The 22,202-nt window shown below is 43.5% G+C and overlaps 1 protein-coding gene and 1 pseudogene across 1 annotated transcript in view; both read right to left on the bottom strand.

Moving 5' to 3' along the window:
- Positions 1-6,661: 6,661 nt before the first annotated feature.
- The window catches only part of LOC135896576 (thimet oligopeptidase-like), a 37,640-nt gene continuing 22,099 nt past the window's right edge, over positions 6,662-22,202 (bottom strand). Inside the window, exons 12-16 of the mRNA XM_065425034.2 lie at positions 20,023-20,096; positions 18,898-19,129; positions 12,078-12,209; positions 8,539-8,655; positions 6,662-7,030 (exon numbers count right to left, since the gene is read on the bottom strand). Of these exons, the coding sequence (XP_065281106.2) occupies positions 6,941-7,030; positions 8,539-8,655; positions 12,078-12,209; positions 18,898-19,129; positions 20,023-20,096 (645 nt within the window). The 3' untranslated portion in view covers positions 6,662-6,940. The remainder of the gene's footprint in view (positions 7,031-8,538; positions 8,656-12,077; positions 12,210-18,897; positions 19,130-20,022; positions 20,097-22,202) is intronic.
- LOC139049777 (piggyBac transposable element-derived protein 4-like) lies at positions 14,941-17,150 on the bottom strand (annotated as a pseudogene).

Genomic DNA, 22,202 nt, shown 5'->3' on the forward strand with positions numbered 1-22,202 from the left:
AACAAGGGACGGTGCACCAATCATGAAACATCAGGCCGGTCTCGATTACAATGCAGCAAAAAAGGGCGTCGACTATAGTGACCAAATGACGTTATACCACAACTGCCTTAGAAAAGGACTCAAGTGGTACAGAAAGGTAGCTGTTGAGTTGCTTGTTGGATGTGTCATCATAAATGCGTGGAACATTCGTGGCATGCTTGAAGGAAACTACGCCAATTATAAAATTTCAAGATGAACTGGCTCATTCACTGTTCGGCCCTCGTCAAGACAACATTGAAGAAACTCGTGGGAGAAGTGTCCACATGCTAAGAAAAACTGGCACATCGGCACACGACACTCAGTGGCTCTGCACTGGCTGCTATGCGGCCAACAGTACCAGCAGTAGCCCAAACACTATGGTGAGAGTGAGAAAAGTGACCACTTTCTGTGAATAACGCCCCGGCAAGCCATTCATCTGTTTGTTGTGCTTTAATTCTAAGCACAAGTAACCTGAGAAGCAAGCTAGCTTCAACTGTAAAATGAGTAGGATGAAAACTTCAAGACATGGCTAATGTTCATACTAAATTTTAGCCTTTCTCTAACTAATAAATATTTCTAACACAGGAACTGACTTCTTGTCTTTTTTAATGGCAAGCACTTTGTAGTTCAACATAGGTTTCTAGCATCTTGAGTCCATTGAGGGGCTACAGAATGTATTAAAGAAAGCTAAAAATGCATAATGTTGTGCTGAATGTGATCAAGACACATGTACAAGAAACTATAGTCATTAGTTCAATGAGGACAGTAATGTGCTTTAGCAAGATAGAACTTTGTTACCAACTTGCCCACATTCACATCTTAACAGATTTAACAATGTTTCCACTACGTGGAGAACCTTGATCTACAGTGCTTTTATCATACTGAAGAAGGTTGGTGTTCCTATTATAACACGTGTACTTAAGAAGCTCAATCTCTCAGGATTTCATGTTGTTTTACTTGACATAAGCTTACGAGGCTTACAGATTACGTGCTCGTATCTCAACGTAAACACTTCCTTTTCAATGATTTTCATTTCTGTAAAAGCACAGTAAATTTCGTCAGACGAGAAGTGCAAATGTGTTTTTTATTCTTTCATACTTGGTGCTTGCTATTATACAACTTACTTATATCAACTTGCTTGTTTAGAAAACTCATAAAAAACACTCCCCCCCGCCTTCTTCTTTCTTCTTTTACTTTCCATTGACTCTGACTTTCATTATGCTAATAAACTTCAGAAGAGCTTGCTCTCAGGCTAGTTTGTACACACTGCTAAGAATGAAAAAATGGAGAGAAAACGGGACAAGAAAGGCCTACAGAATGCTGATTTGCGCGCGGCAATCTATATCAAGGACGGGGTGCTGGACCAGGGAAGCTAAGAAGCCGCCACAACAAACTATGGGAGCTAGGTGAATGGCTTCGATGTCCACACAGAAACATAAATATAGGAATGTTATAGAATGCTGTGTCATTCAACAACCCCGTGAATGTTGAAAAGTGGGACAGTGATTAGCTGAAAAGAGTTTCAGAGAGCTCCAGGGAGTGGGGAGGATGATACAGTAAGGGGGCTAGGGTGGTGACACGCATTAAGGGCATCAAGAATAAAGTGAAAAATTATGGAACATAGGGGGATTGTCTCATCACTGCTCGATCGCTCAACACCAGATAGCTGTGGCCAGTTGCCTTAGCTGAGATTCACCTACCCTGTCATAGCATGTGCTGTGCTTGCTGCTTTGCAGTCTTTAAAATAGGCAGGTGTCAGGGAAGCATGCCCATAATGCCTGCAATTAAGTAATAGGCGACTTGCAAAATAGTGCCCGCTCTCTTCCATACACAGCCATGGCTGAACCACTCACTAGCAAATCTGGTAAGAAAATAACGCTGACCTTCACTGTTACTTGGGCTGCAACAAGTCTGGGCTGCAAACAAGAAGACACAAGACAGAGCGCTGTCATGTTTTTAGCACAGTTCACTTTCCTAAGTAATGTACCAACAAGGTCATAATATACATTATATAAATACATCAATTTGTAAACAAAATGTTATTTTTAATATAGTCATTTTTAAAAACAGCACAAGGATGATAGCATAATTTTAGGCGTAGTCTTAGCAATGAAAAACTTTTGTCAGAAGTTAAGTGAAGTTTTGGCAACGTAAAAATGTGCATCCTCATTGCTAAAGCATTCCTGTCCGGGGAGTGCTAGGAGTTTGTCTTGGTGTGATGTAAAACCCTCCACACATTTATATAGTGCTAGAGAGAGAGGTGATGGGGGAGTGGTAGTGGCCAGTGGAGAATCCTTCCCTGAAATGAATTTCTGGCTACGTCACTGAATGTCTGCAATGCCTTGTAATAGCAATAGGTCTTGGATGGAAACACTATAGATGATACCAGTGAACCTATTGAGCCTATTCCTGTTTAGTGAGGTGATGTATGTTTTCCCAAAGAATTATAGAAACTGTACAATGGAATGTTTTGTACCACCTGTAATAACCATGCTGTAAGAAAACAGAAAGGCTGAGCTTAGATGTTGTAGGAAATCTCTTAAGAGGCTCAAGGATCGGTAAAGATGACTAACTTCTGTATTCTCCACTCAACCCTCCACCTGGATTCAAATGCACAGCAGCCCCACTCCTTGACACAGGCGGTTGCTTAGCTTTAATTAAACTTCATGTCAATTACTGTGAAACACAGCGTCGTCTTCAGTCAAGGGGTGGCACTGCGCTCATCTCAGTGGAATGAAGCTTCCAGTCATAGATGGTTTCAGAATACAGGGTAAGTGACCTCACATTTTACTCTCTTCGTCGTGAAATCTAGACACCAAAGCGTCGGTTTGAACAAGTAATGCTTTAAGCGCTCTCTCATGCATATGTTTGCTTTAAGGCAGAGTCAGCTTACTATTTCCTGCTTCTGCCACATGCAAATGACACAAAAATATCTCAATAAAATGATTGTGATTTAAGTGGTACACACTCTCTGCAATGTGATTAAATGTTTGTAATAAAAGAAGCACTACTCATGTGCTGGTCAGCATCTGCAGCATTATGTTCACCAAGATAGCTTTTTTGTCTCAATATATTCAATATTGTTGCAAATTTAAGAGGTTTTGCAGCTAACATGTAGCTGTCAACTTGTGTCTCGAGAACATACAGCTTTAGTTGAGAGGAGCGCTATATTGCATGAGACAAAGGAGCATTTTTAGACTGCTTGTTTTATTTGTGTGAAAAACAATTGTGAAGGTTTTAATAGCAAAGTAATACAGTAGGTGTTGGCAACGCGAACAAGCCATGCAAAGTGTATGCATTAGAAATGAACTATCCAGATGAGGACCCCCCACCCCACTGATATATGTCAATGCTATAATATCAAATGCTGTGACATTTAACACATATGGTGACTAAAAAAAAAGGATAACTAAAGCAAGAGCAGCATTAATAAAACAACAATATCAACTGCAAAATTTATACAATTTTTCTCAAAACTTTTATCTTCGCATAAACTGTGGCCTCACACACTGTGGGCACTTTTGCCAACAACCTTCACATTTCACTAGTGCTAATTCTAGCTTCCCTTTAGCTTCTAGCTTGATTCTAGCTTCCAGCTCAACTGCAATGTTTTGAACGTCAGGGCATGTGCAAGTGATAATTAGTTTGTGATGGCCATGTGGATCTGTTTCTCTGCCTGAATAATAGGGAGAGGAGGGCAATATAATTGCCTTGAGAACTATTAAGCAGAAGCAGCATGGTGGATGAGGAGCAGTGGCCGGAATAAAACATTTCAGGAGTTCAATGTAGTAAGGATACAGGAGTCATATGATTAACTTCGCAAGAATATGAGGCCATTATAACACTAAGGGAAATAGACTGGCCCATCACACTGAATTTTCAAATATCCTAACTGGTCTAGAACACCTTGCACAGCTGCTGAAAAAAAAAAAAAATGTAGCATTGTCTTAAAAAGACAGCTTTTTTGTTTGTTTACTCTGCTATGCCACTGTACACATTATTACTATTACTTTTTTTTTCTTTTGGAACAGAAAGTCACCATATGCCTGGAGGTTTTAGATCACCTTCTTGGTGTGCTCCCGATATATGAACAGTTCGAAAACATTAACATTGTTGCATGGTTTATTGCCCAAGTAGAGCGGCACGTAACGACTGACTACGGAACCAGGCGTGTGAATATGCACACCCTGTATCCAATCAACCCCTATATCAATCAATTTTGTACAATTAGACCTCCATATATTGAACTTTAATGTAACAAACCGTTTTACTTTGCAGAACTTATTTGGTGTGCATATAGAAATCTTCTATTTATTGAATTCTGTTTATCTGCAATTTCAATTTACGGAAACTATAAATTCTTCTAAAATTTAAATGAGGATATGTGTTGCATTTGAACTGTAAATTCTATGGACGTACAAGCGCTTTCCGGGAGTAAAGCTTCACGATTTCCTTCCAAAGTTTATTCGACTTAAGGACAAAATTCTGCAGCAAAGTTATAAACGACCACAGGTGACAAGCAGCTGAATGCGAGGTATCTGGTACAGACCCACGGGGGAAAACTTAAAAACCACAATAGCACACATTCAGGCGAGTATGTAAACAGGCGAACTAAGCAGGGAACAAAAACAACACAGCACTGCTTTCATAGGTCCCGAATTATCAGAGTTTCGTCAGAGTTGGTGCAAGCACGCATCCGCAGATAAAACGGGCTCCCACCATGCATTGACCAATACTTCGAGAGCTGACGCCTACACAATAACCGGGGTAGGTTACAGCACTTGTTTCTGCTCTGATCGTATAGTGTTCGAATGATATCGCGACAACGCAAGTACTTGCAATAGGGGCGACGACCTTCCACAACTCCAGACATCACAAAAGACCGTTTGCACATGTACTAACCAGCCAAACAAACTAACCACGGCAGCGAAGACCACTTAAATCGAACATACAACGCAGAAACACCTCGTAATTGTTTCACCATAGAGAAAGGTTACACCTTGTTGCACAGACGCTCAAGAAATTCAAGAAATGTCCAAAGCGCACTACCGCCGCCTTTTAAAAATCCAACGGGAGCCAAGCCAAATCAGTAATAAGTTGGCTATTTGGGTGAACGCAACGTACCCGTTAGAACCACCGGGTACGCGCAACGCCGGCCCCACGAATACCCGGTAATGGCTCCCCGCGAGCGGGCGGGGTGGAAAGTGGGTTAGACGCGGCGCGAGTCGGCGCGAAGAAAGAAATCAATAAACCACTTGACGGGGTTTGGTCGGCTACGGAGCGCAAATTGCGCCGCAGTGGCAACGCGGCCCGCGGATCACAAGCGGCGATTAGGCGAGGCACGACGCAGATCTTGAGAGGCAATTCAACGACTGCGCAGTTAAATAGGGTCATGGTTCGTGCGCGCCATTTTCACGTGCGCCTTTTCGGTTGCGAGAGAAAATAACTGCCCTCCGATTGTAGCAAGGACGCTCAAGGCGGATGAAACGGAGTCAATAATTCGACGCCGTCGCTGCAACGCAACGTTTTACGTACGGTACGTTGTACCACGGCTCACACGGTGTGTCGCTCGTAGTAAATGGAGTGGGGGCGCGGAGAGCAGCGGAGGACGAACTTAACTGGAACGCAAATGCATTTCTCGTCGCGCATCGCACCCCATGTGTAATTACTAAAATGCGATGGCGCCTAATGCAATTGGTTAAAATTAACCATCCTAATTTTGTTATTTAGCCAATTTGACTTCTCGTACATGCAATGCCCGCATGGTAGAGCACTCCAGCTTAGAGAGCACAATTAAGAAATCTGCAGCAGGCGATTTCCAAAACGGTTCTGTTCAAAGGAAAGAATATACTATATATATATATATATATATATATATATATATATATATATATATATATATATATATATAGAAGGCTTTACAGTGCTCATAGGGTCACTTCAACACAACAGTCAGATAAAACATTCTACACGCTGTATGATCACTTGCAAAATATAATTCTCACAGAAAATATCTTCAGGAAGACGAAGACTGTGTTGTTTATCTCCAATTGGAGTCGCTTGACTCTGAAGCTTACTCTATGCAAGACCTGCCACCTTGACTGGGCACTCTATATTTGAACGTATTGTGACTCAAACTAAATATAAACTATATACAGTAAAACCTTGATATAACAAAGCTGGTTAAACTACCACTTTGTTATATTGGAATTAGACCTTTCATGCAAATTTTGCTATGTGGAAATTATGTACAAACACACCTTTTTATACTGAGGTTCGAAATACATGGCGTTTTATGGACAATAAGTTACACAAAGGTTCAATATTTAATTATACTGGCAATTTCATTCTATCAATGTTTAACTGCATAAGTGAGAGTGGCCAATTTTGCACAATAATCAAACCCTGTTGACAAGCCTTACCAAGTGCATTATGGCTACTTCATGCCAAGTCTTCACAATAATTTTATTATTTCGCCAATTATTCACTTCGGTACCTTGTGCAAGTAATGGCCACCTTTTTCAAGTAATCCGGCTCAGAGCGTAAGGCCTAAAGGTTCAATGAACGTTCTCGCGAGATTCAGCAATTCTTTTCAAAATAGTGCTCGTCCAATGTACGCTGCACAAGCAGCACAAGATGTGTATAAGAAAATGCGTAAAGCCCTTTATTTGAGCAGACGTCTCAGTAGAAAAAAAAGAGGCATCCCTTGAGTTTAAGTCACAACTCGGTCACACGTACGTTTCGCATCATGGCACATAAGATGAAACAAATAACCTCAGCTTCCTCCTCTTGAAGTGCCATCAGAAGCTGTTGACGAGGTCGAAGGTTCAGTCGGCACTTATACCCTTCATGGCAAAAAAAAGGAAAGGACAGCACAAGACGCAAGTTTCCGACCAAGCTCAGATGCTAACTAGATCCGACATCAGCTTGGAGGCGTCAGACCCTTGCTCACAAGGAAGGCATCGATTCTGGGCTCCCGGCCCAGGAAGTTTCTGAGGAGCTCTTCAGCATCCTGCATCCAAAAAAAAAACACAAGTCAGGGGATGGCCAAGTGTAATGAAGTCCAAGTAGGCCAGACACTCACATTGTCTGGTCACGTCCTATTCTATTTTTGCAGCTTTTAAACAATTTCACAGTCACTGTATTTACTGAAATTTAATGCCAGCCTCAATTCTAATGCACACCATACTTTTCATGGCCAGAAATATAAGATGCAATGCTCGCAATTAGACTGCGCAACAACAAATACAACAACAATGGCAAATTTGAAAATTTAACTCCGGGTTGTTTCCTTACCGGATTTTCATGGTAAGAGAACGAAATGGCGAATTGTACTTTACGTATAGCCACAGGAGATCACTCATTGTTGTTGTTGGAGGTTAGAAGATGTGATTCAAGCTTGGGGAAGGGGGGGGGGGAGGGATAGGGACATGATTTATTGCAGTTTTGGTTTCATGCTAGATTCTAACGTGCACATCATATCTTGTGAATTTTAGTGAAAGAAGTGTATTAGAATAGAGTAAATCTCAGAATAGAATAATCTCTGTTCTCCACGTAACAGCTCAAGCACCTAGTTACACACCAGCACTCTGACAGTATTGCAGACTGCACAAAAACGTCAGCAAGATAGAAATACCTAAAGGTTAAGAGCCATTTCTCGACATTTGATTGAGTAAGTACCAACTGTGTTGCTCTGTTACATTTAGCATAACAAAGAAACACTGGGGTTATGAACGTACTGCAAAAGTGGATAGTCTGGGACTAACCCATTATGTCTGCACGTAATAACATGGTCCCATTTTCCACACTATGCATTTCCATTCATCGTGAAAGAATTAGATGGCTCAGTTGCAGAATTTGTGTTTAGAAGACTGAGACTTGCTTTATACAAACTATATGGCAGGATATACCTATTTGTGAACGGTAGTTTTTTTTAGAAATGCAGGAAAAAATCGGTCCTTAATGGGTTAAATTTTACATAAAATTTCTCATGTACTTTATATAAAATGCTTCAAATTTTTTTCTGGAACGTGTTTACTCGGCTCCTAGTGCAACATATTTCTGTGCATAACTGAATGCAACAAACATGTCAGCTTCTCTTCCTAAAACTTGCCGACTCGTCTAATTTTGGCGATCTGCATTTTCCTTATTTTGCTTTCAAATATCTTAAAACTCAGGTTCACCTTAACCAGGGACAAATCAAAAAGAAACCAACAAAGCAACAATTTTTTCTTGCACTAATTCTTCCCCTAACCATTTCAATAGTTAAGGAATTCGAGAAAGTAAAGCCTGATGAAATACAATTTGGGAAACTTCCCGTTCCTTGAGGAAGCAAGTCCAACAACTAGTACGCTAAGGAAGCTGGTCCTTCCAACGACTAATGGCAGCTACAGCTGCTACAACTGGCAGTTGACAAAAGGACAGAAAGTCGGGCGAGTTGGTATGGTAACATGATCTTCGATTGTAGCGCGAAGTGACACGGACACAGACAGGAGCAGACAGGACGGGTTGACCCCTCACCTTTGTCGCGCCAGCCTCAAGAATCTGCTTCCGATAGTCCATGCCAGTCTTGGGGTTCAGGATGCCCTCCTTCTTGAAGCGTGTTTCAAACAGATCCATGCTGTACACTTCACTCCACTGTTGGGATGGTGACCCAGCAGTTGATGTCAATGAGCATCGAATGAAGGGGCAAAGAACAAGACAAGCACAGGAGATAAAGCAAATGTTGATAGAGGGCCATTGACATCAAGACTGACTGACTGATTGATTGATTCATTCATTCATTCCTTCATTCATCCATTCAATCTGGTTTAAAGTGACACAAAAGAGGAACACCAAATGAGTCTAGACTGTCAAAGTATTCCTTGAAAATTCTCCATATTTGTTAACTTAAGTGGATAATAGGTTGATTATCAGAAGAGAATAAAAGCTCAATGTTATTTTTAAAAAAAAATTTTTTTTTTTTACTTTAACGCTGAAACCCAAGCACATTTCAATGCATATTTCTGTATTTGGGCTTAGTCGGCTCAGTAGAACTTCGTGAAGCTAGCCAAGTTCAATCTTTACCTCCTTCAGAATAAATGTAGTCCACTTTTACCGATAAACAATTAACCAGGTCGTAGCAGATGCCGTCAAAATGTGTGACACTACAGCGAGCTATTGTGCGAACCTCAAGGCGGCACGCCACCCGTCTTTTGTTTTTACGGCTTTTGTGGCTTATCAAGCGTCTTCTCGCAGTAAGCGTACCCTTTTCGGTACTACTGAAGGGTAATTTACTAGCAATTCCTTGAAAACATTTATTAAAGGGCCCCAGTGCAAATTTCAATTATTCACTGGTAGTTTTAAAATGCAGTCTAGCGATTGGTTGAACGAAATAATTTTTCAGATCTGTTTATTATTGGAGACAGAAGAGATTGAAAGACCTGTTGCCATACCGCCAGGAGGCAAGGGCAACAGCCAACAGAGACACTCTCTCCCTCTGCCTCGAGTAGTGTCCGCTAAAGCTCTTAAATGAAATAAAAGTAGCACGATCTTTTAAAGAATGCTGCTGTCATACCCTCTCACTAGCCGAACACCATCACATAGTCTCGCAAGCTTTTTTCTTGCTTTGTATTTTGCTTCTGCCGACATCGCAGTGCCAAACATTGCGAGAGGTATATATGCAGGCACCTGTTTCGCACCTCCTTTGCGCTTTTTCAGTTTAATTCCGTGTTCCTGACGCCGTGTTGCTGCGCCTTTGGATGCAGCACACGTGAACCTGACGGCAAGTGACTGTTCCAGATTCCATCTGCCAAACGAGACAGAGCGCAAAGGAAGGTGTGGTTTCAAAGAATCAGCCAGGCTGAGTTCAGCCCAATGCAATGGTCCTGGATCTGTGAGGAAACCGAGTGATTCTTCACTCATCACTAATCTCATATGCTGCCACTTGCTGTAAGTGGCTTCGTTAGTTTTTCGCTCCCTTAAGTGCCGCATGTTTGCGCTGCATTTATGTTCAACTTTCGTGCCCAACTTCAATGAAGCTGTCTCCAAACACTCATGCTTTTTGTCACCTCAGTCATATATTCCATGGCACTGTCTTTGTTTCACCTAAATGTATGCAAACAGCACCTTTGAGTGTATCCCGATACGTTTTAAAGCAGTGATGGTACATAGGTAAAACAAGGGGCGCCAACCTGCAGAAAGATGAACTTATTGGGGCGACTTCGCTCCTTCAAGAGAAACTCAACTCGGTGGTCGGCAGAGATCAAAGTTCCTTTTGCTATTGTCCGCTTTGTCAGTGGCCAGGACAAACTTGGAGGTTAACTCCTCGTTTTTACTCTGCATGAATTTTGACAAGGCAGTGCGCAAAATACGCAGCGCAGAATTTCTCGCACCCGCGCGCAACACACACAAGCGGCGATATGATCCACAGTAGCAGCCTTGCACACACCTGTGAGATGACTGCTGCCGCACTTCTCAAGTCCACAAAAAGAAAAAGAAAATGTGTGGATTTATGTAACGTACTCTACAAGCGAGCAAAGCGACTTGTGTCTCATTATCGATGGACCGCTTCCGCCGTGTGATCAGTAGCTACCCCCCCCCCCCCAAGTGAGTGAAAACTCTAAGGCAACTACGCACCTACTGCTAGTCAATCATTCGCACTCACAGCCTAGTCTTAATTTTAAAGGCTCACTGTGTGCATTGGCCACTGGCCGACAAGGGAATGAAGCTGCTGAAGCGTGATAGCGACGGCGGTAAATCAACCAACGTCGAGGTCGCATGCAGCATGCGTGAGTGTCTCGCACTAATAGCAGAGCCAACTAAGCGCAACCACACTCGGATGCCCTTTCTTGATGTTTCGATTGCGAGTCATAATATAATGTAAAAAAAATTCCAATCAAAACACGACCTCAAAAGCGCGAGCGATACGTAGTGACTGTGGTTGATTCATAGAGCGTCTGCTAGTTCAGCACTGCGTAGGGGGGAGCCATGGTGGACAGAAGAGAGAGAGAATGCCCATGCAGGAGGAAGAGGGAGGAGACGGTGCTACCTTTATTTCATTCAGCGGCTTTAGCCTCCGCATGTGACGTTCCTTCCCCGCCGTTTCCCATACCAGAGCTGAGGGACCGCATCAGGTTCATGTGAAAAGCCCTACCTCCCTTTTCCCCCCCCTCTTCCTATTTGCTGCACAGCGCATTTCCGATGGCGGTGTGTGCACAAGTGATGTTGTTGCACGTTCCCTATCAAACAATGTACCGAAACCTGTTGTGGAGAGCGACATTGCTAGGACTGTGCTTTACATCACGGCACTTGTGCATGTTACCTTGACTCTCTGGTTTGGAGTGACACTTCTTTGAGGGGAGGACACCTGGCGTCTGGTCTGAAAATTCAACTGTTTCTGTGGCGTGCAGCACTGTAATACTTTGCAGACACAATCGTCAACAGCGCATAATGTGCTGTGCTTGTCTGTTTATTACGGACAGACATGGCGGGGGACCCTTAAATCACCATAGCAACACAGAGCTTGAGGGATGCTGCTGTAAGGGTGCTCCAGAGTAGTTTTGACAACCAGGAGTTTTTGAATGAGCACCTAATTCCAGGAACACTTTTGCACTTTGCCCTCATCTGAATTTTTGATGCTGGCTTTACTGCAAACATCGGTTATGAGCTAACTGCACAAGTCTATGCACTTGTTCATCGTTTCGTCCCTATCAAGATGTGCTGCCAGGGTTGGGGAATCTAAATGGTGGACTTGCGCTAAGCAACAGACATAAGCAGACATCACAACATTGGCACATTGTAACTAATATCTAATTTTCTCGGATTTAATTATTCTCGTCTACTCCTCATTGCAGGATGGAGGACACAAAAGAAATCTATCATTGAATACAAACATATATTTTGACATCGAATGATGGATCCCTATGCTCAAGTATGAAGAAGTGACCCTGAAAGTATCCCGAGAACAGCCAATTTATGATGTATGATGTACTTGATGAAATTTGCAAGACATTGAAAAACTTGGTTGATGCGCACTCCGCAATCACTGCTGTAAAATGAAATGGTCCAATTGTACGCACCAAGTAGCCGTAGTAGCGAGAGTCATAGCCGGCCATCAAGTGACTGAAGTTGGCAGCAAAGTTGGTCCCATCCTGTGGCTTGTAGCCGAGCAGCTTGTCCTGGATTTCTCCAAACAGCTTGGCCGTTTCTGCCTGGGACAGAAAAAAAAAACATCCAGAAAACTCATGGTTAGGCAAACAGCTCAGGGTTCATTCACTATTAAGCATAGGGGGACACGGGTCTTAGAGACTAAAAAATCGCGAGAATATGGGTTTCTTAAAAGTGGTATTTTCATAATATACAATCACTGCTGTATGTTTGGACCAAGTTTCCCGCGTCATGGATCAATATTTTAGCCGCAATATCAATTTATGTAACCGCCACGCGCTATATTTTGACAGAAAGAAGCATAAGAAGGGGGCTTTTTTCATGCCACGCCGCTGCTGAACGACGTATGCTGTCACGGCCATCTTGGTCGCATTGGAAAGAACTACTTCTCTTCTTCAATTTACCACCACATTTTCGTCCCCCCATTCGTTATGTAGAAATACCAAACCGAAAAAAAGTCCCAGCGTGTGACCCCATTCGCCAATTCCATGCATGTGACTAAATAAAGTCCTGCGTTTGGCTTAGGTGGCTGGCGTCATCTGCTACAGCGTGCAGATGCGCTTGAAAAGTGAATCGCGACGCCATTTTGCAAGCCGCTAGCGTAGTGTGTAGTGATGTCGGAAGTTTGCCACTTGAAACAAGTTTGGCAAGAAAAGAAAGCGAGCTTGCTACAACTTCGAAAAGTGCTCTGACCTTGCCGAAAAACACAGCGACAAACACCCGCTGGTGGTTTCAAGCAAGCTAGGCCTAACGACGTCGCCGGCTGATAGTCATCGCAGGAGCATCGTTCGGCATGACACAAAGATGGTGCAGCCAGCAGAATTGCTCCAATGGCAGGAGCAAGCAGGGGAAAACCTTGAACAACTGGCGGGAATTTCGGCAAAGAAGTGGAAATTGGACGTGTACGAGTGTCAACGACGGTGCGGACAGGCCGGCGGAGATGGAGTCATGCTTTTATGTTATCAGTGTGGAGGCAATAAGCGCTTTGGTCTCTCGGCTAAAGTGCAGTCTCTGTGGCAGTTCCGTGACTTTTGAATCAGAGGAGAGAGAGTACGACCTTGCCATCAAGCTTCTCGCCATTTGCTTCCGAGTGGAGCTCACCGCGTGTGAAAAACAGCAAAATGGTCAACCCCTTCGTAGTGAACACTCTTAACGCTCATGCGATGATTAGCACTGGAAATCAACAAACAGCAATGAACTAAGTTTTTGCTGCAATGAATATCTCGCACCATGGCCTTCATAACAAAACGTGGCAAGGCTATCTCAATCAGAAGCTGGCGCCAGCATCGTCGTCTGCTGCACAAAAGCTGATGGGCGTGTGTGCGATATCAGTGAAATCATTGTCTAATGACTTGAAACTTGCGAACTCTGGGAATATAGTGGTATCCTACGATGGCTCATGGATGATGCGTGGCCATTCACCACACATCGGAGTCGGCATGGTCATCGGACTGTTCTCCGGACTTGTGTTCGACTACGTTGTCCTGAGCAACTTCTGTGCTGGGTGTGTGCGGGGCCCGAAACCTGGTGACCCGGACTACCAAGATTGGAAGGCGAGCCATATGTGCCAAAAAAAATACAGAAAAAAAAAAAGCAGGGAAGATGGAAGTTGAAGCGGCACTTATACTGTTCCAGAGGTCACTTCAGCTGCATAAACTAAGGTACACCACAGTCCTCTCAGATGGTGATAGTCGCGCATTTCTTGCTCTCAGACAAGCCAAAGTGCATGGCTTTGTGCCAATCGAGAAGGAAGATTGCGTGAATCGCATCCAAAAAAAGGATGGGGTCTGCTTTGCACACTCTCGTTGCCAAACACAAGTGCTCTGCTTCTGAAACACTTGGCGGCAAAGGGAAATTGACGGGTGACCTGGTCACCAAACTCGGTGCCTACTATGGATGGGCATTAAAATCCAACGAAGGGGATGTCAAGGCCATGCAGAGGGCTGTGATGGCACCATACCATCACATCACGTCAAACGACAAGGTTTCAAACCACAGCCTTTGCCCATCTGGTCCAGACTCTTGGTCCCATCAGAATGCTGCGCAAGCAAAAAATGAGCCCATCTCAAAGCATCGATATAATTTGCCTATCCATGTTTGTCATGCCCTTCTACCAGTGTTAGAATGCCTTTCAGAATAAAAATTGTTTTGAAGGTGCCAGCGCAGCATGACCCAAAACAACAATGAATGCTTGCTTTCCATGATTTGGGCATTGGCACCTAAGGAACAGCATGCCTCGCTTTTTGCTGTTGGAGCTGCTGTGGCTGAGCCAGTAATGAAATTTAATTCATGGAACGAGAGAGCTTCATCTGCCATACTCCAGGAGCTTCATTTGAACCCGGAGCTACCGAACAGCATGAGAATGGCCGAGAAAGATAACCGGCAAGCAGCAGCATCAGCCCGCAAGCGTGCATCTGCAGAAAATCTGTGACAAGCCTTCAAAAAACTCAGTTTTGGTAGCTGTAGACGGACTGATTACACCCCTGGTGGCTACTGACCATTCAGATATGTGGATAGATGAATAACTTTTGGTATGTTTGCACAAAAATGAGCTTGTCCGTTTTTTTTTTTTTTTCTTAAAACATGAATTTTTGAATATTTGCATTCTTCCGGGAGTGATTTTGCAGTAATCGGGGCACCTTGAATTGTAATTTTTGTTGCAGTATTGAGCTACATGAATAATGCACACAATACTAGGACCAGATTTTCGCATCTCAGTTTTAATATTTTTTTTTATTGTCCATACATTAACTCTTTCGGGACCGCCCAAAAGAAGGCAATTCTGATACATGCTAGAAAATATTTTTTTATTCAATGAAATTTTTGCACTATCTTGTTGACACATAGATCAAAATGAAGCTAAGTGATTGGACTTTTATTGTAAAAAAATTGAAATGACTAAATGGTATACATAACAGAAAAAAAAATCTCAAAATGCAAATTTTTTCTTCAAGTAAACAAAAAAAAGTTGGAAATTGTTGCATATGAAAGTAAAAGAGCAGCATTAAAAAAATTCCAGGATATACAAAACGTGCTAAAATACCTCTATGACAACTTTGAGGCAAAAAAACTTTACTGGCTTATGTACATTTTTTTGTGTTTGTGATTTCTCACACCACTGTTCACCCTTCACTTCTGTGCACCCTCTCTGTGCCACTCGAGGAAGCAGTTCCGCGAAGCATTGAAGCACAAATGTGCGTTGCAGTCACTGCAGAAAACAGTAGTTTTGACCTCATTCTTGGTTTGTTGATAGCAAAGTTTACAATTCTTGCGTCTCTCCACTTTTTGGGGCTTGTGAAGTGGAGCCTTTGCAGGTGGTGGTGGAGGAGCACGAGTTTGCTTGGCTCCTTCAAGATGAAGAAGCTGTTGCACCAGTTCCTCCCTGAACGCTAAATGATCAAAGGAAGCATTTCTGGCCAGCTCAGGGACGTCTGGATGTAATTTCCTATATTCTTGGAATAATATGAAACTATTCACGCATGCTATGTCGATGCAGTGGAAGAAGAGAGTCTTCCACCAGCGGACACTGCGCATAAGTACATTGTAATAGCCAATCATCTGATCAGATTTGTCCACTCCAATCATTCCAGAATTGTATTCGTGAATTAGCAAAGGCTTTGGGACAGAAATTTGCGTCCAGGTACTTCCACTTCTTTGTCTTCTTTTTGCAGTGACTGTCTCGTTGGCTGTATGCATTGTGCTCATCATGTTTACTACGCGTCGATCTTTCCATTGAAGATACAGAATTTCTTCGTCGCGCAACCATCTAATTTCACCTCGTTGAGCTTTCTTTTCCCAGCGCGTGTCTTTCAATTCAACAGGGAATCCGCGGCGGTCTTTTCGCGTAGTCCCGCAAGCCAATGTTTTTCGATCGAGGAGGTGACTGAACAGGTGTGTCGAGGTGTAAAAATTATCCATAAAATTTTGTAGCCCTGATCAAAGTGTTCTGCACAGAGCTGGCAAACTACATCAAAAGCCAACCCGTGGGGCCCTGGCTGCTCGCGCTTGCCTGTGTAAACAGCAAACTGCACTGTATACCCGGTGAGCGGGTCTGCGAGAACCCAAAGCTTATAGCCCCACTTGGTCACTTTGTCCTTGATGTACTGCCGTATCCCTGATCTTGCTTTCGACTTCACCATACGCTCATCCACAGAGAGGTCTCGATGAGGCTGGAATAGCTTTGCCGACACTTTATTCATATGCTGCAGAAGCCACCACACGAAGCGAAGCTTTCCTTTTGACATCTGAGTTACATCGTCCAAGTCGGCGACATGTAGCATCGCAAGCAGTGCTATGAAGCGACGCCGCGGCATAATTCGTGGTGGCAGCAGACCACTATAGATGCTTCCCACATTCCAGTAAAGCTTGATTCGCGGTGCTTTCAAGATGCCCATGTAGATTATGAGGCCAATGAACTTTCTCATTTCACTTGTAGTGACCTCTTCCCAAGACCCATCGGGACGGGCATGCGTTGGCTTCTCCAAGATCTTCGTGTAGGCATATTTATTGGTGTTCTCGCAAACAGTCTCAATAACATCGGCCGAGAAAAAAAGGAAAAAAAAAGTCCAGGGCGGTCAGGAATCTCTTTGTGGTGCTGCGCAGTGTCACACCCACATCTTCCGTCAGATGCACACCAGGTTCCCGCTTAGGAGAAAAGTGAATACGCTTCTGCCGCACGGGCAGGGCGTCGTTCCCGTAGGTTGTGGAAACCCTAACAAACACAGAAAAATAATGAGAACATATAGTGATCCCGCGTAAATACTCAAGAGCGAGCAGAACGCGAAACTAAATACTCACCTTCGGACACTAGTTGACAGTCCAGGTGATTGCGACGCTGAATCACTCTCTGAACTAAAATCAGAGCTTGAGAATTCATCTTCGGACTCTTCGCTACTCGTTGAATCAGAAAAATCCGCAGTTGAAGCGGCTGAATCGCGCGACAGACGCTTCTTTCTTTGCGCGACCTGACGCGACGTCGACGCCATGGTTCCCAATCTCAGCCGCCGCCGCGCCCAAGATTAAAATCTCTCCTACGTCGCCGCCTGCCGCGAGAGAGGAGAATTACACAAAAACAAAAACTAGAGATGTGAAACGACCCCACTAGATGGCGACACGGGTTCCACCGCGAAAATTTCGCGTTGGAGAGTGCGCGCAATTTGATCGTGCATTTTTGCACGATATCCGGACCGCGGTCCCGAAAGAGTTAAACAGCCACTTTGAACCCATTTTGAACAGAAAGCTTTGATGTGCTGTATAATTGTTAATAATTGTTATACCAAAAAAACTATTCCTACCATTGTGAAGCTTATGGTTCCTAGTATCGAGCTATGTACCTAAAGCAAGATATTGATGAGCAGTTTTTGCTTCATTGTTCCCAGAAACTATGCTAATTATTTTGGTTAACTTATTGGCATATCTTAAAAACAATTGCATATTCGAAATCGGCATAAGAAACTACACAACACCGTGCAGTTTCATTAAACTTGGTAACGGGGGGTCCTAATGAAGCTCAGAATACTCACTCCCCCCCTTAAGCAAGCTAGAGGGGCTGCCAACACAAAAGAACTTTGTTACGCCAAGGAAATTTTCCATACCATGTAGAAGAGAGCAAATTCATACGCGTTCGTAAAATTTTTCAGTTATGGTAGATAGCCAACGGTGATAGTTAATAATGTCAATGCCCGCCGTTCGTACTTGTGCTACACGTTTTATTAGGAAACTGGAACTGTCTTGGTGCCAACTCTGGTTTTCCCCTTAAAATAGATGCAAAACGCAGAAGCACTCTCACAAGACAACCTCTGAGCCAAATTGAATGACATTTGTTCCATTTAGGAGAAAGCTGAAGTCTATCGACTGTAGGAAGCAGATTGTTGATATAGAGCCTCATGGTTTTTGAAAAATAGACGAAAATCAGCAAGTCTCAAAGAGTTGAAGTACAGAGTTCACGAATCCAAAGTTCCTGCACCATGAACAGACATCACTGTTTTGTGAACTGCATCCGTTAGTTGCCTCTGAAGCAGACAAACGTGATAACGTAAGAATTTGCAGCGTCTCGCTGACTCTGCCTGGGATCACGTGGTGGCTCTATTGTTCGTATCATCCCCCTTAGCATGAAAAAGCTGTTCGCAACATTTAAAATTTCGCAAGTTGTAAGCTAATGAACTTCGAATGCTGAAAAATGTATATCATCCTGAAGTTCATATCAGGCGTGATTGCGCCACTGAGATTCTACTGTGCCTAGATAGGAGGTCCTGTAGTGCAGCTCCCTTTCTTTACTCTCTCTCCTCTGTTCCCATTTCTTGCTCATCAGTGACTTTTGTGGTAAGCCCATTGAAGTTAATTTCCCGTCACAAATTTCAGCGTCAATCTTTTTTTCTCAATGTACAGCGTTTATCCTGGTCCAAGACTGATAGCATATTTAAACGAAAGAAAAGAAGAAAAAGAAAAAGGCAGTGAACACCCAGTGATAAACGTTAGCTGATGCCCCAAAAATATGCCAGTTTTTTCAAGTCTTAACAGCACGGATTGACAAATGCGGCGCCCAAGTGCACCCAAGGCACAACGGACAAGCGTTTCCACATTCCACCTTCGTCAGAATGCGGTTGCTGTGGCTAGGATCAAGTCAGCGGCCTAGAGCCCAGCAGTACAATGCAATAGCCACTGATGGTACCACCACAGAGAGAAAAAACAACACAGAAAGAGAGTAGGTTACGAAGGAGACCATGGCTATACCTGTGGCTTGACATGCAGCTCCAAGTCGAACATGGACAGAGTGATTTGGCGCAGGTTGAACTGGCCCACGTTGGCGAGCCGCGAGGCAATCAGCGGGTCGGCCAAATCCTTGGGAAGTGGCTCGCCAGAAGCGTGGTGTTTGGACATGCGGCTCAGGCTCTCCAGGTCCCAGCACCAGTTCTCCAGCATCTGGGATGGGCACTCCAGGAAGTCACGCTCAACCGTCGTGCCCCTGCAAAGAAGCCGCAGCGCAGTCCAGTGACGCTCCAGAGAAACAGGTTACAGTTCAATGACTGACCAGTGGAGACAACTAGCATTTGCATTAAACTAAGGACCGGGACGTCATTTGCGGAGATGCTTGACCCTCTTGCCTCCCCTGACATCTGCCTGCTTTCTCCGCATGGCTCTAGCATCCCCTGCTATTCGGCTTTCCCGCTTAACACACACACAATGATGGGAGGCGGTGTTGTATTTGCACAGCTACAACAAGTGATAGGCACATGCACTTTTAAGCTTGCTGGTCGCTGCCAAATTATGGCACACCATTGAATTTGCCACATTGTCAGCTTTGATGCTCACAGCATGGTTACAGCCTGGTTGGCTCAAAATGCTATCATAATGTAGAAACTCAACATACGGTGGAATTCGAGAGTGTCCAAAATAGTAGCACACCTACTTCATCCTGGCAAATCAAAATTCGGGGAAAAAATAAAAACGTAAATAACATTTGCACATGCGTCGGTGGTCAGTGTTTTAGACATGGCAAATAGCAGTCTTATCCTCTCCCTCCCTGGCACGACAGTACATGGATCTCTGCAAAATGCTCTCATCGAAATGTGGTAGCCGGGAGTCAAATCCACGACCTTGCACCCAGCACTAAACGTCTCACCGAATGAGTCGCCACAGCCAACTGAAACTGTGGTTTTAGTTGTTATGACTGCAATATCTGGTTTTTCAAGCACACTACCGTGTCAGATAGAGACAGAGAAAAATAGGAGTAGAAAAAAGAGACCGGGAAGCATACTCTAGACGTTCCTAGAACAAAGTGTAAGCAGACGAAGAAGACAGTGATGGGTGGAAGTCGTGACAAGCACGGTGTTACGAAGAATCAATTGCTGCACTCACTCGAACATGACTAGCTCGGCCTTGCTGCAAACGTGATGCATGGTGTGGCCAAACTCGTGGAAGAAAGTTTCCACCTGGGCGAGAGGAAGACCAAGTGAGACAGCGTAGAGATCAGCACCGCAAACAGAACGCTGATAGTCTGGACTGATAACAGGCAGTGCAGAGCATTTAGTGCAGGCTCGCACGTAGCAAAAGTAGTCGTGTACACCCATCTGTCAACGTCACACGGAGGTCACTGGTATGCAACTCCGTGCACACTGTTGTCAGTAAATGCTCCTACTATAAGAATCCATAATTTCCTGAATGAGAACTTCCTGTCGATGAGAAGAAAAAATTTTCTGCAAAGAGAGACAAAAGCCTGTCACGAGAACCGCAATATGCCGCTAGTAACAATAGCCCATTTTTCTTTTCATGGCCCATTCGAGTTCCCATTCTATTAGAGTGCCCTAACAGGGCCGCTGGTCATGTGAGGTCAAGGTCATGTGAAGCCTCTTTCACAATGCCATTTTTCGCTCCGTCCAATCACCACAACCAATAAGCAAACTTCTGAGTACTGCTGGCTTCCGAGGAGAACTCCCACCTCCTCCCTTACTCTCACACGCCCGTTGATAGTAAGCACAACAGAAATGTATGTGTATTTTCTTGACTTGAAAAACACAAATGTTTACAGTAGTGCAGATGCACAATAATTTATATTGCAATAGAAGTATTTTCACCAGCTGACAGAATGCTTATTTGCAATGTTTGCTAAGCAACTAGAAAGCCAAATTGATTTGGATTTGAGGACCAAAGTTTCAGTTGTTAAGCACAAACACATGTGCTGGCCAGCCTTACTGCCATCATCAGCAGCTTGAATGCTGCTTTGTTGCTTCGTCGGCATATATTTTTTTCCACGACAGTGATAGAACAGCTCCTGGCTGTGTGAATGACTGCAACTCAGCATTACTGCTACCACAAGAGAGTTCCATTGACAAAAATTAAGCCATGGCCGCGATAATGTAATGATTCTGCTCGAATGATATTCCTTCTTGCACTCTGCGAGTTGTTTGAGCAATGCTGCGCCAACCTTATCACTGTGATCACCTAGCCATGAACAGTGGATGATAAAAGAGGAATAGAATTGAACAAAAGAAATCTGTTGTGTTATGCTGTCCCTGATCATCACTACAAGACACATTTTTTTTTTTACATACGCCTTTAAAGATCTAGAAATGATAAATAAAGGGAAATGAAAATGGGTGAAAAAGCAACTGGCCACAGGTGGGATACGAACCCAGGCCTTCATATGCTCTTACCAATTGAGCTACTGCAATGTTGTTTTCTCATCCACTTTCTTACGTATCTGTGCCTACATACCCTGGGAGTGTTAGCGAGCGCCACCGTTCACAGATTTGGCAGCAAAAGTAGAACATTTTTTCTGCCACCAGGGGTTACATGATACGTCTCTATGTCTCATATAGTCTCTATGGGACTCATGGGATAAACTATACATCTTCAATTAAAAAATAAATTAATTCACTTTGTGCTTTCCTTGGCATCATTATATTGTTACATTGTAGCGACGGTGAAGAAAACAGTAGCAAAACTGTCAACCAGCAAACTAACTTTTTATTGGGCGAACCTGTGCCTACAAAAGTAAGTGACAGTCGAAGCATAACAATAGTGGCGAGCACAGTCGGTGATCAGCGAAATCTGATCTGCGGGTCAAGCGTGTTGGCTTCTATACATGACTCGTCGAATATTCCAGTGGCGCACGCATACCTGTTTACGTACCTTGCAGAAAGTACTAACCAATTCATGTCACGCCGCATACAATCTGATCACACAAAGTTCAGTGAGAACCTACATAACAGATAGAATCAACAATAACATTCGAGTAAGTTCCAAATCATGCAGGTGCGTCTTGAGCTGAGTGATAAACTTAAAGAGGAAGCTTTAGCTGTGGTGCTCCTATCTAAATACAGGTAAAAGGAGAATTCGTTTTTCTCGGCCACCACTGCACCAAATTTGACGAGGTTTGTTGCATTAAAAAGAAAAACTTAAAATCTAGAGACTGCTGGTTTCGAATTTTTGAGTTAGGTTGTTAATTTTTTATTAAGAATTAGCAAAGATCAAAAATTTTCAAACACAAAGCTATATAGTTTACAACTCTGTAACACAACAACGAAAAAATGCTAACA

This window comes from Dermacentor albipictus, chromosome 9 (genome assembly GCF_038994185.2).
Source record: "Dermacentor albipictus isolate Rhodes 1998 colony chromosome 9, USDA_Dalb.pri_finalv2, whole genome shotgun sequence".
NCBI classification, from domain to species: Eukaryota; Metazoa; Arthropoda; class Arachnida; order Ixodida; family Ixodidae; genus Dermacentor; species Dermacentor albipictus.